This window comes from Anser brachyrhynchus, assembly GCF_964034855.1.
Source record: "Anser brachyrhynchus genome assembly, chromosome: 2".
Taxonomy (NCBI): Eukaryota; Metazoa; Chordata; class Aves; order Anseriformes; family Anatidae; genus Anser; species Anser brachyrhynchus.
This window is the reverse complement of record NC_137695.1, coordinates 110,101,106-110,118,044: the sequence shown is the minus strand read 5'-3', so window position 1 is coordinate 110,118,044 and position 16,939 is coordinate 110,101,106. Positions and strand designations below refer to the sequence as shown.

The 16,939-nt window shown below is 44.5% G+C and overlaps 1 protein-coding gene across 1 annotated transcript in view; it reads left to right on the top strand.

Annotated features, from left to right (window-relative positions):
* The first annotated feature begins 9,905 nt into the window (after window positions 1-9,905).
* Window positions 9,906-16,939, top strand: part of EMILIN2 (elastin microfibril interfacer 2) — a 36,120-nt gene continuing 29,086 nt past the window's right edge. Inside the window, exons 1-2 of the mRNA XM_080580003.1 lie at window positions 9,906-10,120; window positions 10,248-10,370. Of these exons, the coding sequence (XP_080436129.1) occupies window positions 9,993-10,120; window positions 10,248-10,370 (251 nt within the window). The 5' untranslated portion in view covers window positions 9,906-9,992. The remainder of the gene's footprint in view (window positions 10,121-10,247; window positions 10,371-16,939) is intronic.

The window sequence follows — 16,939 nt, the reverse complement described above, 5'->3', positions numbered from 1 at the left end:
TCAGACTTCTCAAAGAGTCAAGGTCTTGGGAGCATTCCCACTTTTTCAGAGCAAACCAGGACAACTCACACAAGAGGCAGTGAATGTTTGGCTCTCTCTGGATGTAGTCACTGAAGTGGTTCTTGCAAGTTATCTAAAACTAATTAAACATCTTCATTGATGTTTCTAGACATTTGGCTTACTTGATATGCTCTAGATACAGATATCTTCTTATGTGAAAGAGAACTGTCCCTATAATCTTCTGTCGTGCACTACTTGCAGTAAAATTATATTGTAATAATTTGCAGTGACTTCTTTGCCCTCTGATTTGGAAATATCCTCACGTACCTCAGACGATTTATTCTCCCCTGGCATAGGTTGAATATATCTCTATAGCTACAGCCTCTGCTGCATTATTTCTTTATTACTAGTTGTTAATGACAGATTTCAGGGAAACGATAGGAATGAGCTGGTACGATTTATTAACTGAATGTTTGCTTTAAAGTGCTGTATTGTTGGGAACATCAGAAAACAGTTCAGAATGAATGTGTAGGTTGGCATAAAGTAAGGCAATATCTCACAGCAGAGACTCTCCTATAGCTCCACGCTTAAAATTGAAAGGAGAAAAGGGATAGACAATGCACATTTAAAAGGCAATGATGAGTAAACTTTTAATTTCCTTCAGAAACAGGTACACAATGTGAAAGAAACAACCAAAACTCCCTGCCTGTTCTCCTCTGCTTCCTTCCCACTGCCTCCCGCTACATCCCAACCCCAGCCCTCAGCAGAGGCACCGTTACACTGGAATACGGGGAATTTCATCTGGCACAGAGTTTAACCACTTCCCAAACTGAAGTAGGCTGCACTGGTTTATGCACATTAACCACATCTGTATCTACAGATTTTTTTCTGGCTTTAACACTGTTATTATAACTGAAGTGGCGAAACTTTCTGAGGAGACTAGGCCTTGGCACAAAGCTTGTGGCTGTAAAACACTGAAGACAGTGGAGCTCTGATTTTGTTCAGATCCTCCAGCACTGCTGCCAGGTACATATAAAACAACAGGATTCCTTCCTTGACTATTTCTTATCCTACTGCAGTAATGACCCCATTGTGTTGTTCTGTAAATTGCTGAAGGGAATAGACAGAAAAGCCTAACACCAACAGGCACAGAGAGTATTAACAACCCCTGACAGAGTTCATCCTAATGCTTGGGTTAAGTTTTAACTGTCATAAAAGAAAAAAGTAATAATATTTTATATAACACTCTTTGGGCCTGAAATTCTGCGTTCTTAAAAGTAGAAGTGAATGTTGTAAATAATGCCAGATGCCCTGAACTGAGTCCATGACCGAGTTCATTCTTGAACACATACTGCTATACATAAATTCTTCATATCTTGTGTCCTTTCAAGTATTCTAAAATCATGAGTTCATTTCACCACCACTGCATATAGTCTTGTTGTGCAGTGAAAGTGTTACAGTCATTTGCTCCATCGTTTTTCAGTCCACCACACAGGAAGCACACCAGCAGCGTTCATCATTTTTAACTTATTTTCCATCAATCGTCATTCCTGTAACCATTGTTCTTCTAAAATTATATAAAAGATACACCCTCTTTTGGCAAAGGGGATTTCCTTTGAACAGTAAAAGATGAATGCGAGTCAGCGGCTGATCAAGAATGGTCATTGGGACATCAGTGTAAGATGTGTCTGAGAGACTCAAGAGGAACTGATGTCACCGGAGGTTTTGATCTCAAGTGGGAAAAATGAAATTGAAAACTACGCTGGACTCATCTCCCAGAAAACTTACCACTTAAGTATCTGCTTCAATATCTTAAGTATCTACTTCTGAAATCTCTGAGATGTTCTAAAAAGTGTTGATACATTTATGGTTAAGAATGGAAACTTCAGTGGTTAGAGATGAGAGAGTTTAAATATGTATTTCAGTATTCCTCACGTTCCACTACTTGCAATTACCTCCATGGCTTACTGCTTGCTGTGGGGCAGGTGTTTAAACCTACCTACCCACCTCTGACAACTGGAAAGAAATAATCAAGATATAAAATAACCATTTTACACCTCTGTACTTCCCCGTTCTCTGTGCAATGTGCCGACCAAGCCACCGCCCTCACTGTTTTAACCTAGCATGTCTGAACAGAAGAATATTTGGTTTTGTTTAAATAAATTACCTTTGCAGGAGGAGTTGACAGTGAGGCACGAAACGCCCACAGACAAAATGAATGCATCCAGTGATGTTATCTGACAGAGGTTTGATTGAAACAAATCTTGGGTGGTTAATCTCTAGTTCTCATGGAGATGCAGGCTTTTAACTCCCATCAAAATTGGTGGGAGCGAAGTAATTAGCTGCTTTAAGGAGGTTGCCCGTGGCTGATTTGGAGTGCTTAACTGATCAAAACAGAGCACTGCTATCACCAGCTTATTTAATTGCAGCCTTGAGAAATTAAATACAAATGGGTCTTGCAGTCTGATTACCGCACGATTAAACATAATTTTGACACAATGAGAAACATTTCTCAAGATTAATTTCTATAATAATCTCTAGAACAAACACAGATTTTTTTTTTTGAAATTATGAGCAAAATAAATACAAACTTTCATTTTTTTCCCAGTTTAATATGCTTCTTGATACATTTGTCTTTGCAACCACACATTGGTACAGCAGGCAGTTAGGATTCACCAGTGCAACATTTGCTGCTCGCCGCTCCCCAGCAGGCAGGGGGGCTGAGGAAGGACAGACACTTTCCTCTCAGTCCAAATGAACAGAAATTCATGTTAGAAAGAAAGTGCAATACAGTAAGGCAAAAGTGTGAATAACGTTTCACGGCATTTGAGCTATGAACAGAGCAAGACCCTGCCCATCCTTACACTGCTGTACTCGCCACCTCCTCCTTTCCCACCTTCTTACCTCCGATACCTTTTTGCACCTCATCCCCAGTTACACTGTTGTGCAGCCACCTACATTTCACTGCATCTTCTTCTTTCCTTTTTCTCAACTTCTCTTTTTTTTTTTTTTTGAATTGCCACTTCCTTTGAAATTCTCAAAGGATAACGAGGAAATCACAAGCAAATGCAAAAAATCATCAGATACTTTTCTTTGCATTTCATATTACGTTAAAATAGGATATGATTTGTCACAAGACAGTACTGGAGCTTACAGGTGTGTTGGAAAACAGGCAGAATAAAATTTGCTGCCTGAGTCTGATCTGACTGTAAACTCCTTTGGGTAGAAGCTATGTGTTCATTTTTATGAACTGGATTGTGATACCTTTACTACTGTAGAGGGAGTCGTGCTCATTTAGTAGGTTTGTTTGCAGATAAAAGCGTGACAGCCTCATCCTGTGTTCGTAGGAGGTTGCCAATATCATCCCATAAGAATGAACCTTCAGGGACTGAGTAGGGTGAGTGATTCAGCAGAATTCTGCCTTGGGGAAGGATAATGAGAGTGATCCCCAAAAGGGATTCTCCTCCCCCTTCCTCCCCATAGTTTTGTTTCTTGTGAGCAGTACCACCAGCGGCAGGCACTGGGGGCCCGGAGCTGTCATTTCGCTTTGTTCACCAGAAGCTGTCCTCGTATGTTTTGCGTCATAGCTTTTGAGATTAAGAACAGCCACATACCACCGGCATGCAGTGAAAATATAAGACCGGAGAAGGCAGAAGAAAAAAGGGGTTGGGGTTTTGTTCTTGCCTTTATTTATTTCTTGCATCTAAGAGCTGCTATAACCTCAGTGAAATTTCACAGGATAAAGAACGAGCGGTGTGTTTTACGAGGGAGCAAACAGGGAGAAACTAAAGAAGCTGAAGAAATTTGCTGAGTGTCCAAATGGCTGAAGCAGAAAAATGAGTTAGCCTATATAAATCCTCTTCTAAAAACATGATGAGCCTGCAGAGAGGCGACAAATATTTGCAGTCATGGTCTTTACCTAATGAGGTCTTACTTAAAATATTCCTGGCATTTTCGTGTTTGGTTAGCTCATTTTAAAACACAAACTTTCTTTAAGAACCCTAAATCTTCTTTACAGTGTGCAACTTGAAAAGAAGTTAAATTTAAAATTTAATCATGATTTCAAATAAAAAAGAAAAAAAAAAGGAATTAAAAAAACATACAAAGTGCCTCCTTAAAAATAGCACTCTTTTTTTTTTTCTTCTTAATTGGAAAATAATTATTAGGCTGGGAGTTCTTTTCTCCAAGGAAGCAAGAAAGATGTTATGAATTACAGTTTTAGGTCTTATCTATGTGAATAATTTCTGCCTCTTGTTTTCAGGAAGAGATTCTTATTCTTTATACTGAAATATTGCACTACCATCAGAGGTGAGGCATCAAAACCAAAGTAATAAGTATGTCTGTAACCACATATGACAATTCTTGATTTCATAACAAGCAAGACTGGAAGAAACTCTTTACAGCAAGGGTAAAAAAAGCATGCTCTTTTGGACTTGGTCTTTAAGTATGTTTCAGCTAGTTGTCAGCAGGTTTTTTGGAGGGTCTGTGTGCAGTCAGCAGATGTAGCTTTGTAGGAACCAACTTTGCCCCACTTCACATGCAGGTTAGAGTGGTCACAGCTGTGGAAAGAACCAAAAAGCACCGTGCATCTTCTCCACTGAAGTCACTTGCCAATTTCAATAAGCGTAAGATAAGCAGACACGAAAAGAAATCTCTTCCCCATACCTCCCCTACTCTCCAACCCCCAGGCCGTCTGCCAAGAAATGCCAGTCTCCTCTGAGCTTCTTTCCAGTGCCCTTTAGCTTCTTCCACCTTTGTGCACGTGTCAGCCAGCCTCAGTGCTCTTTACTGAGAGGTCTTGTGGAGCATTAAAATATTTCCTTCTGATTGTTTTCTTATACTCAGTTGTCTTCTCTCCACATAGGGTCCAGCCTTGCTGTGCCAGGAACCCCATGGTAACAGTGGGTTCAGTCCTCGCACGCTGTCATACAGGAGAGTATTTTAGTATCTCCTACGGAAGCAATGGAGACTTTAATCACTATTTCTCCTGTCTTTAGTAATCACGCCTATTCAGTACAAAGCAGATACAACATTTCTCAAGCGTGAAATACCTGTGGCTTGCAATTCACCAACCCTCTTCTTGGTGCAGGATAATGGATATTGATCTCTGCTGTCCTGCGCCTGACGCCTTCAGCAGACTGTAATGGTGGGCTCAGGTAGCTGTTCCCAGGGACGAGCAGTTGTTTAGTTTGTTCTCCAGCCAAAACCATAATTCTGACAATACACAGTGTCACTTTTAATACAAACACATGGACACAACTGGGCAACGTTCAGGCTGTTTGTAAAACACTAATTTGTTTTTCTGTCTAAAGAAGTTATCCTAGCACAAATGTTTGGGCTTGTTTGTGTGTGTGTGTGTGTTTTGTTTGTTGTTATTGTCGTTGTTGTTTTCCAGAAAGGAAATAACACAAAGGAAGACAGGATGTAGCAGTCAAGTTGCCCACCCATTTGCTGAAACAACCCCAGGCCTGCTCCATGGAGCCCACACGACACCACACCACCAGAGCCTAGGCAGGGAAGTACTGCATTCAGCTGGGCCAAGATGTGCCCTGAGCACTGGCCAGGACCGTGCTGGCGAATTCTCTGCAAGCTCATAAAGTTTACCTCTTTACAGATAGTAATTTTATTAGCATCTGTCATTAACATCTGTCAACTTTTCATTCGGTCATTAATTTTCATTAAACATTCACAGCTAAATATGCGTCTGGCTGATTTCAGCCAGGTGACTACAGCTAGAATTTTCAAAACTGAAACCCAAATCTTGCAGTGAGGAATCATTTAAAAAAATATATTGAAAAACAAGCTCATTATCTGACCTGAGAAAGGTTGAAGGACACCAATAATAGACTCCAATTATAATCGTTAATGTTAATATTGATGTTAAGATGAATATGCAGCAAAAGGGAGAACAGGCAGCCTCTCCATGCAGCATGCTATTAAAGACACATTTATCTTTTGGTGTTCTGTAGTAAATACTCTGATAATGTTTTTGCTATTTATTCTGCCCTCCCACTCTATGCACTCTTCTCTTTGGCAGGCCCTTGCACATGGCCCTAGCTATTTTCTCATCATTATCCCGTTATGAAGCATGAAAGCGCAGTTGATCTTGGTGCTGAAAACACAGCCAGGCAGCTCAGTAAAGGAAGATCCACTTTAAAATAATTTAAAGAGATTTATGGACTCACATGTGTGATCTCTGTGTTCCAGGGACTCGTGCTATGACCTCTCCAGTCACCAAAGCCCTTCTCGGTGCACTTGCAGATTACACGCTCCTTTTGGAGGGAGGGGTTCAGGATGCTTTCCATGTACTGTAAGAAAAATCTGTCTTGGGATTTCTGTGAATTTCAGAGACGAGAGGATGTAGCACAGAAAAATAAAGTGTGAACATTGCTCTCTCCTTGAAAGCAATATTAACCTTAATACTTACACCCTGAAATAAAGCTAGTTACACCCATAGAAAAAATGCAGCCACGAGCAGAGCTTGAAGCACATGTTCAGTGTGCACCTGAGTTGAAAATTCTCCTGGCAAAGCCAAATTTGTGTTCTGGTTGCTGTTGTATCAGCTGATATCATAGGCCCAGTGTGAATATCATAGGCGTTGAAGTAAATTCTAAACATCTGCCCAAATTCATCCATTTCCATTCAGCTCAATACTTCTCAGCACAAGTCATCCTCTGCTGTCACTGCCTTACTGAGCCACCACACAGCCACACACAAAACTTCACTCTCTGCCATAGCATTTGCATCCAAGTTCCCACAGATCTCTGGTGTCACGGAGGAGCAGTGAAGGGTCCTGCAGGATTTTGTTTTTCATTGTTGTGGTTTGTTTGAAATGAAACAAAGATACACCATGCTTTGTAGCAGAAGAAGCCTCACGTGTCCTTTTAAAGTAATGGCAAAGTAAATGCAGTAAATACTATCAAAGTCCACTTTCATAATAGTTACAAACTAGTTGATCCAGACAGCAAAGGGACAACTCCTCTAGATCAGAAAACAGAAGAGATTTTCATCCATGGTACCTGAGTAAACAAATATTTTTCCAAGGACAGGGTCCTGCAGTTACAGGCAACTCCTGGCTCATTACCTGCCACATCCAAGAGGTAAGCAGAAGGCTACAGGGACTCTCCATTCTAATCATGTCCCATATTACATTGATCCTGATTACATTGATCCTTGATTACATCGATCTTGTAAACAGGCAAGTCTTCAGTTTGCAGGTCAGAAGGGTGCCCTCATGGCAAATCAAGTCACACCTGCTTTGTCTTCCTTCACCAAGACATAAGCTCCGTGCTTTGTGTACGGCAACATGCTGTTGTTCCCTGCTCATTTTGTTTAAATCGGCCTGTTATTTTTTTGTCTTGTGCAGTCATTCTCAAGATGGGCATGACCTCAGTCTTTCATTATTTAATGACTTTCCCTTTGTGGGACGACATACAGCTCTTCCATGTTGCTCATCACTTTTGGAAAAGGACCAACTTCAAGAGCTCCTTGACTGGATGAGGAGGGGAAAAAGGAAGAAAGGGCCTTCAATTGTACTTTTTAGGGACTGAACTGTAGTCTTGCTTTCTTCAGGCTGGAGGAACTCCAAATAATTTCTGCCGGCACAAATCATGATGCCTGAATGTCATGCTATTGCAAATGCAAACAGTGGCACAGTAAATTACTTAACCTTTGCCTGAGGCGTAGTTTCTTAGACAGTGACGTGTTACTCTCTCCAAAGGAGATGCAGAGCTGTTAGGAGGATTCCATTTTTTTCAGGTGAAACAGGATGCACTGAAATGACCGCAATAACCTTTGATTTTTCCATTTCTGCTTATCACCAGTGAAGCATCACTGTGCACCTGTAGTTGGACAAGTTTTTCTTGGGGGTTGTGGGCAGAAAGCTTTAGTGTATGTTCCCAGTGAGACAATTATTAAAAATCAGTTTGAAAGCATAATTTTGACTTCTGTGTGTAAAGCTTATTTTCCTGTCAGACTCGGAGGGTGAGTGAGCAAAGTAGTTGGATGAGGTTGACTGCAAGACCAGCAGATGAAACCTGCCTGTTTGGGCAAGTCTGGGCAGACAACCAGGTCTACAGCTGAAAGTAGGCCATTGCCTAGAGCAGAAGAAAGGGCCCGGCCCTGCTGCCTGCTTTATTTGAGACCTAGAAAGCCAGAGAGGCAGCTGTGGCCAAGGGAGGCTTTGGAGCACGTGGCTGGGCTGGGATCACGCTCAGCAGCAGCAGTCATCTCTCCCAAATCTTTCGTCGACCTCATGGTAGCTGCCTGACCTCTCAGCTCTCCACCCAAACACTGCTCCCTCCTTCCCTTCTCTTCTTTCCCTCTGGCAGGAGCAGCCTGTGCTGCCCCAGCCTCGCAGCTTTATTCGGTTGTGCTGAGTCCAGGCTTGGTGGCTTTCAAGATTTTACCCCTCAACACAGGGCTCCCAAGCCCCTACCCTGTACCCCTCGTGCAGCCCTGACACACTCCTACAGCCCCTGCTCCTGCTGGAGCCTGGATCATGGGTCTAGCTTGAGGATAAACAAAAATGCAGAAGAAACAGTTGTCTTTTTTAACACTTCAGCTTCTCGCTGCTGCCAATTGCACGGTCCCATGAGCAGTTATGTCTGAGGGATGATGCAGAAGCCCATCAAGCTACTGGTACTGCTGAAGGGAGCACTGAACAAGCAGGGCCCATGGCAGGACAAGTAGTGGCAGTGTGCAAGCCACGGTGGACACCAATGCCCACATCACCTCTGCATCCAGAGGATGCCTCTGAGCCTCCCACGTGCTGCACAAGCACAGCGCAGGCTCTGCCTCTAAAACCACAGCACAATGTTCCTGTGGCCATCAAAAGGAAGCACTTCGGAAGAACAGGAGCTGATGAGGACAGAGGGGCCTCCCTGTGGTCTGGAGAGTGGTGGGACCCAACGCAGGCTGCCTGGCACAGGCAGGTAACCCAGTCCAGGTGCCTGAAGGAGACTACAGCACGAGTGGATTTCAATAACCATTGCTTTCTCTGCTCAGCACATGATTCACCTCATGATTAATGGCCTACAACACATCACTTGTCTAAAAGCAGAATTTCTGAACTAGTGTTTAAATGTATGTTGATATTTTGTACCTGTATGGGTTAGTTTGAAAAATTTCTCACTAGCGTTGTGATGCCTGATGCAGGATGCAGGGGAGCAACCGTCTCACTGTTGGAAGCTCCCCCTCACACCAAAGAGCTTAGCACGTTTTTAAAAGGATTTAGACATTACTGACTCGTATGGCATTCTGAGTGTACTAAAACTGGGTGCATGAGGAAAAAAGGCCTCTTGGGAAGCTACTGTTGTGCTTGCTCCTTGCGCTTGCAACATCTTCTGAAGCAGCTGGCACTGGCCAGGGCAGAAGGTGCAGTGTCGGATGAGACCAGGGGCTCATTCCTGTTTATTCGAGGCAAAACCTGGAAAATGGGCAGAAATTTCTGCTAAGGTCCTCCAGGTGTAGGCAGGTACCACAGGACAGGGAGAGGCGGCCCTCTGGGGACAATGTGGGTGAGCCATTGGGCCGCGCACGGCACCAACCCTCGAGGCCACCCGGGACGGGACCACCACGCGGCCCCAGACCCGTCCCCTCAGGGGCCGCCATCTCAGGGGGTGCCGGCCCGAGGGGAAGGGGGCAACGGGCGGCGGCAGCGGCGGGGGCCCCGCTCATGGCGGCCGGGCGCCATGTGGGGCCGGCGGCCGCCCCCCGCGCCTCGGCTCCGCGCCGCCCCGCTCCGCCCGGGCCGGGGGAGCGAGGGGAGCGCCGGGGGGCGGCGGGCGAGCGGGGCCGGCCGGCCACGGCCCGGCGGGGGTGGAGGGGAGCGGCGGCGGGGCCGGAGGGGCGCGGAGCCACTGCGGAGGGGCGGCAACGGGGTGGAGAAGGGGGGGATTTGCGTCAGTGAGGGAGCTGCGGGCGGGCGGGCGGAGGGACGGCCGGCCGGACAGACGGCCGGAGGGAGCCGGCGGAGAGGCAGCGGCCGGCCCATGGAGCTGCTGAGCCCCTGCCCCGCGGCGCCCTCGGGCTGGGCGCTGCCGCTGCTGCTCGCCCTGGGCGCCGGGCTCAGCCACGCCACCCCGCACCTGCGGTACTCCCGGCCGGGCTCCCGCAGCAAGTGAGTACCGCGGAGCCCCCGGGGGCGAGCCGGGGCGAGCCGGGGCGAGCCGGGACGGGGCGTGCGGGATGGGCCCCCCTCGTCGCCTCCGCCCCGGGCTGATGCCGCTTGTCTCTCCCCCCCCCAGGAACTGGTGCGCCTACATAGTGAACAGGAACGTGAGCTGCTCGGTGCTGGACGGGACGGAGAGCTACGTCCAGGCCCAGTACAAGTGCGCCTGGAACGAGTTTCCCTGCCGGCCGACCCCGGTGTAAGTAAGCCGAGGAGGCGACCCTGGGAGGGGAAGCGCTTGGTGGCCCGAAGCCCTCCCGAGCGAGAGCCCCGTGGGCCCCGTGGGAGGGCGGTGGCTGCGCTCCAGGGGCTCGCTGCACCCCAAAACGGGCCGGACGGCGCGTACCGCTCTCTGGTCCCTGGTCCCCAGGCACACGCCCCGAACAAAGCGCTCGCTTTTATTGCAAACATAAGGCTGCCGGAGCTAATTAGAGCCATATTGAGTACGCTGGGGCGTACGGCGCGTTCGCTGTGCGCAGACCAAGGGGTGGGGAGCTGAGCTGGCACACCGTCCCGCAGCCCCACACCGCTGCCATGGGCGGCCCAAGTGCCAGCACCTGCTGGGGGCACACCCATGCACCCTGCCCCGGGCTTGGCAGGGTGAGCAGTGCTCACAGCAGGTCTCCTGGGTGCCCCACGGCTAGATCAGTGGCTAACAGAAAGGGAGAGGCAGGAGCACGACCCAACGCGTTCACCATTTCTGTCTCCTTATCAGTTGTACTGTACGGGGAGCAGGCAATGCAGAGATTCCTGCACGGCGTGGTGTGAAGTATGATTTAAGCTTCATGTGACTGAGCGCGACTGCACGGAGGGGGAATGAGCTAAAGTTGCGCCAGGGGAGGTTTAGGTAGGATATTAGGAAGAACTTCTTTACTGAAAGGGTTGTTAGGCATTGGAATGGGCTGCCCAGGGAAGTGGTTGAGTCACCATCCCTGGAGGTCTTTAAGAGACGTTTAGATGTAGCCCTTAGTGATATGGTTTAGTGGAGGACTTGTTAGTGTTAGGTCAGAGGTTGGACTCAGTGATCTTGGAGGTCTCTTCCAACCTAGATGATTCTGTGATTCTGTGAAGCCCACAGGGTGACCGGCACGTTGTGCTGTATGTAGCAAGGCTGTGTGATCTTGCAGGTAGAGCAGGAGTTGGGACAGCTGCATCACGCTCACCCACTGGCTCATCCCCTTTCCTCAGTTTCCCCACCTGAAAAACAGTAATAGTTGCACTTTTTATTGGAAAGCTGTACGGGATAAGCTTTCTGAAACTGTCTCACCTCCAGAAGTCAGGGGTTGGACTCCCACAGATATTGGTGGGATTAAACTTATGCTTGGACAGACCTGATGGTGAGGACAAATAGCTAGTTTTTATTTTGACATGAGAAAGTGAGGGTGCAGCTGGTACTGCTGTGACATGGGTGCTTCTGAAATGGGCTATGTACACTGATGGTGCTGCCACCCAGGGGCCTGTGGCAATGGGTTTTGGCTTTTGAATGCACTGATTTTAGTTTGGTTTGAAAAAATAGCTTTTCTCTACTGGCATATATGAACACCGGAATTGGAGGCAAATAACAAAGGCAGCAGGCAGCTGAGCAACACAGTCTTGTGTAATTTCCCTCATTTCTCTCTGGAGAATTGAATTGTCCGCTTTGGATTTGTGATTGAGGTTTTGGGCTTTATGATGGGGTGTACCCTCTGTTGTACAGAGCCCCAGTAGTAGAGCTGTGGAGGAGTGAGGAAGGGTTGAAACTGAACTCCATGAACACATACATCAACAGGAATAGAGGTAAGGAATTTCTGAGGTGGTAAATTAGGGTTTTCTTGGACTATCTGCTAGTAGATAATGAAGAAAGTGCAAAGGCATTGCTTCTAGCTCAGGAAATTCCTGAACCAAGGACTGGTTGAGCTGGTGGAAACCTTGGCAGCAGTCAGAAGGGGAAGCCCTGCTTTAGTGGGGGACTGGACTGGATGACCTCCAGAAGTCACAGCCCTTCCAAATTATGCTGTGGTTCTGTGAAATGGCATTGTCTGTCCTTCAGCTTTTCCTACACATCTGGAGCTGGCTGTTGTCAGAGATAGAATATGGGGCTGAACAGACATTTGGGCTCGCCTGCTGTGGCCAACCTCATGGGGTTTTTTTGTTCTTTGAGAACGGAATTAGATACTTATCATAAGCCTTTGTTTCCTGAATTTGCTTTTTTTTTTTTTTGGTGAACATAAGTGTTGTTTATTCATAACCTGAGTGGAAACTGCTAAATAATTCCTCATTCTTAACACAAAATATTTTAAGTACCTATTACAGCAACAGCTGATGAACACTGAAAGCATCTGGAATATCCTTTAAGCAGGTCATATCAAACTCTTGAAGTTTTATTCAGTTCTAAACTTTTTTTTTTATAGGCAATGACTTATTTTTTCTGTCTGTTGCTAGTATGCACGTTTTCTTAGGAGCAGTGTAAGAAGGGAATTAATCAGAAGCGTTGGAAATGCATGGCTCAAATCGTGCAAACCCCTGTGCACAGAACACACTTTTCACATGAAAAGTGTTGCTTAATTCAGTAGGAGTAGTGGTCTGAATAACAAAATGTGTTTGTATACGTTTGCTAGCTCAGAGCCTAACGTTGACAAAAATAGGACAGGAAAGAGCTATAAAAGAAACAAAGAAAAGATTGTGAGGGCTCTTCTGAAGTTATTCTCTTTTTCCTTTATACACTTAGATAGAGAAGTTAAAAATGAACTAAATAGTAGATATTCACTGGGATAAACTACAGTCCCTGTGTAGTCTCCTTCTGATACCCTTGATTTATCTAAGGCCTCATTCTCTTACAGACAGTGGGTACAGTGAGATCCAAGTCAAACAAAGAACTTGTTAAATGTATCATAGATTTATGGGTTTTATTAGTACTTGAGGTTTTTTTTGTGCGTGTGTTCAGTCAGTGGATTTACTATTGATTTAAGTTAGTTTAAGACTCCTACAGTGCACTCTTTAGGTGCAGTCTAGGTTCTGCACAGCGATTGCTTAAATAGTTCTCTGCATTTAGGGCTCTGAGCATTTCACTGCCTTAAGCATAGAGTGTACTCCTGAATTCCAAATGTTCTTCATGGACAAGTGTTAGCTATTGCAGATATGAATTATAGTTACCACCATTTTTTTTCTTTGGTTGAAATAGAAAGCTCTGGTGATTAAACCTAAATCATATATGTGCATGAACCCTTTATGTCTGCCCTTTAGGCCCATTCAAATATCGCTTAAAATATTGTTAAAATTAAAAAAAAAATAATCCCACACTGTTGGAATGACTGCAGATCTAGGAGTGTCAACTGGAATTTAAGTTTGGTTACAGGGTTGATTTCCTAAAATGTTACGTTGAAATTGAGGAAATTATTGCACTTCATTGTTCTGTAGGTGTTTGTGCTCAATAATGATTTCCTCACTGAACAGTTAGTGAAGGCTTTGGCTGATAAAGGTGTCAAGGATAAATGTGAGTTAAAGTGTGGCTGCTTAAGAGATATGAAGAGAAGGAGGAAAAAGAAAAAGCAGACCTGCCCTTTGAAGTACGTGCCCTTTGAAGTTTGGGGGGCTCCTGATTTATTTTACTTAAAACTGTGACTGGTAAAGGAGAGAGAAACTTTGTTATTAATGGGTGGTAGGAATGAAGGGTACTTATACAAAAATGTTAGTGTCCTTACTCACTAAAAAGAACTCCTGTGTTTTGAAATTTAGCATCGTTTCTTAAATTACTGACCCCTCCCCACTTCTTCTGTTAGGAGTTTTCTTTCCTAGCTTTCTTCTGAATAGTTTAGAAACTTAACTGGCTTAATAGCATTATCTGTTTCTAAAAGCCAAATGTGTTTTCTTCTTGGCTAGGTCCTGCAAACTCTTGAGGGTTGCTGAATCTATTGGGCATCCTCTGGTCAGTGTAGCTGCTTCAGGGTAGGATGTTGTTGTAGGATGTTACTCTACCATTTTTTTTGGTTTTCTTTTATTTATTTATTTATTTTCCCCTTTTGTGGTGTAGAGTACATTGGGACACTTGTATCTTAGATGCCCCAATTTATGGCCCAGCATTTTAGGGTAAATCTGCTTTCACTAGCGGAGTTTAATTAATAATAAGCCTGTGAACTGAAGCAGGGGAATGTTTTCTGTTTTTCCATCATTACCACAGAACTGGCAAACAGGACTTCCCAGTCCCATGGAGGGAGAGGTAGTAAATCAAATAGAAAAATTTACAGTGGGAGGAACCTCTGGAGGTCATGTAATCACCCTGCAGCCCCCAGCTCACAGCAGAGTCGGCTTCAAAGTTAGGTCAGGTTGCTCAGGGAATTAAAGAAAGGATGTTTATCAGATCCCCTAATCCAGATAACAGTCCTCATTAATTCTGCTCATGTGTAAAGATATGCTTGTGCTCAAGAGTATAATATAAAGTCAGGTCACCTGTCTTTAGCTTGTGGGGAGGCGATTTCATGATTTAGTGTGAGCATCTTATCTTAACGCTAATGATTAACGTACAAGAAGCAAACCAATTACTTCACCAGGTTGCACGTACTTAGAAAACAGTCAAGAAAGTTACAAATGCATCAAGAGCTAAACTAGCAAGCCTCTCCAGATCTCTCATTGAGCAATATTTTCCAACTTTCTTGTATTAAATAACCATAAATAAGCCTGCTCCCAATCCAAAGCACAGTTTCAAAGCTCAGCCATTGCCAAGAAGAAGATTTAAGGCAAAAAGGCTGAAGTAACTTCACAGACTGTTACTGCTGGTTTTCTGTAATCGTAAATGTCGGGATAGATGGCTATACTTACTAGCAATGCACAGCTATTAATAGGCAGTATAGAATGCTTATAAATAAAAATATTTTGAGTAAAAGTGGAAATTTTATTACTGGGAAACAGCATGTCAGACTTCAGTTCAAATTCACGTGGCCGTATCAATTTATTGTTTTCTGGCAACCTCAGAGCGTCCTGGGTGGAGCACACCAGAACTAGTCTAGGAACATGTAGTAAAGCCACATGTAGTTTTCAGCCCTTGAACAGCCTCAGTGTTGTTTTCCCTGAGCATACTCAGCTGATGGAAGTTGAGTGCACAGACCAGAGTCAGAGTGCTCAGCATCGGGCAGGATCAAACCTAAGACACACAGGTCAGTACAGGATCAGAGGCTATGCTTGCCTCTGGCTTCTAGCAAAGCATATCTCATAAGAAAAACTTTCAGGATGCACTAGGAGTTGAAGGGAAAGTGAGGGCTATTTCATGTTTCCCCTTGAAATATCTAGAAAACCCTTTAAAGATTTTTTTTCCCCTACTTAGGTATTTCATATGAAGCAGAATTTCTTTGTACAGGCTCCAGCTAGCTGACTGCATAGGGAGTTTAGCCTAAGGGATTGTGCATTGAAAACAGTAAGGAAACTTAAACAACTTCAGAGCATACTCGAGTTTCCTGGAGTGCTTGTTTGGTAATCTTTGAGGGCCTGCTGGGCGTGGTAAACTTTCCTGGCCGTCTCCCTGAGCTAGCAATTGTGCATCTCTGCCTCCACACGCTGAATGCAACAGTGTCTTTTTTCTCTGTGAATCAGACAGGGAATTTTAATTTTCATACATCATTCATAGTTTGTTGCAATAATTCAGAAATCACAAACTGTTCCTCAGTTTGCATTAATACAAATAATTACACTTTTCATGTTTTTCTGGGTTGAGATGTGTATGACCTGGAGGTCTGGGGCCTCTTCTGTTAAGCACCAAAACGTTTCCAAAATAACAGATTGTTAATTTTTGGGAGCTGCTGACCTGTTGCAGGCCTATTTTGTCATAATTCACCTCCAAAAAAAAGGAACATTCTGTACCACTAGAAAGTGAGCTGTTCCAGTTTTACACATTGCAGATTCTTACTCCCTTCCTCCCGTAGTCCTAAGGACATCTGACCTCTTTTTTTGCATTCACATCTCATCTTTCCTCTCCACTCTGATTCACTTTGACCTGGTGTCTTGAAAAGTATCAGGTCTCAAAACAATGCTGTGTTTTATTCAAGTTGGGTTCCAGCTAATCCCACTGGTTAGCTCTTGGATTCATAAAAGCATTGGTTATCTGCTCGGTCTATTCTATTTGGGTATGTTTTCAAATAATCTCTTAGGAGTTGCTTTTTCTTAGAAATAAGCTTATTTTGTGGGTTGGGGAAGCAGGAGAGACACTAGTGGAGCTCTGTTTCTCAGGGAGCTTTATCAGAAGCAGTACTTTGCATCCTCTCTGGACCTTTCCACTGGTGTAAGGGGAGAAATTCGGTCCCTACTTGAGGGAGAAGCAGGTGAGGATGTTGTAAACGTGTAAGCTGATGCTAAGCCCCTTTCTGTTCCATCACTCTTTTGACTACATCACAGTGCTACTCTACATTTTTTCTGAATCTCTTTTGGAAGGACTGTCTTTTCAAGGTTTTAATATCCAATTTTATTTAGTGTTTTTACTAGCTTATTTTTGGTCTGTCAGCATGTGGTTGACTGACGTATGTTTATCTTGCGACAAAATGGAAGGAAGCAACCATGTAAGAATCACAAGACTGTAAATCCCAAGAACAAAGCTCTGCTTTGAGTGTTGCCACAGACTGTGGCTGTAAGCTACTTAACTGCATCCTATATCTTGGTTTCTCTGTTCATAAGAAATGGATGCTTGCCTAGCTTTAAGGGGTAATAATTCAATAACATTATGATTATAAAGCCTAAACCTGAAACTTACTTTTTGGGCATTCCCCACTGGAGTTTAGTGGTCAGCTTTTGAAAAATAAAATCGTT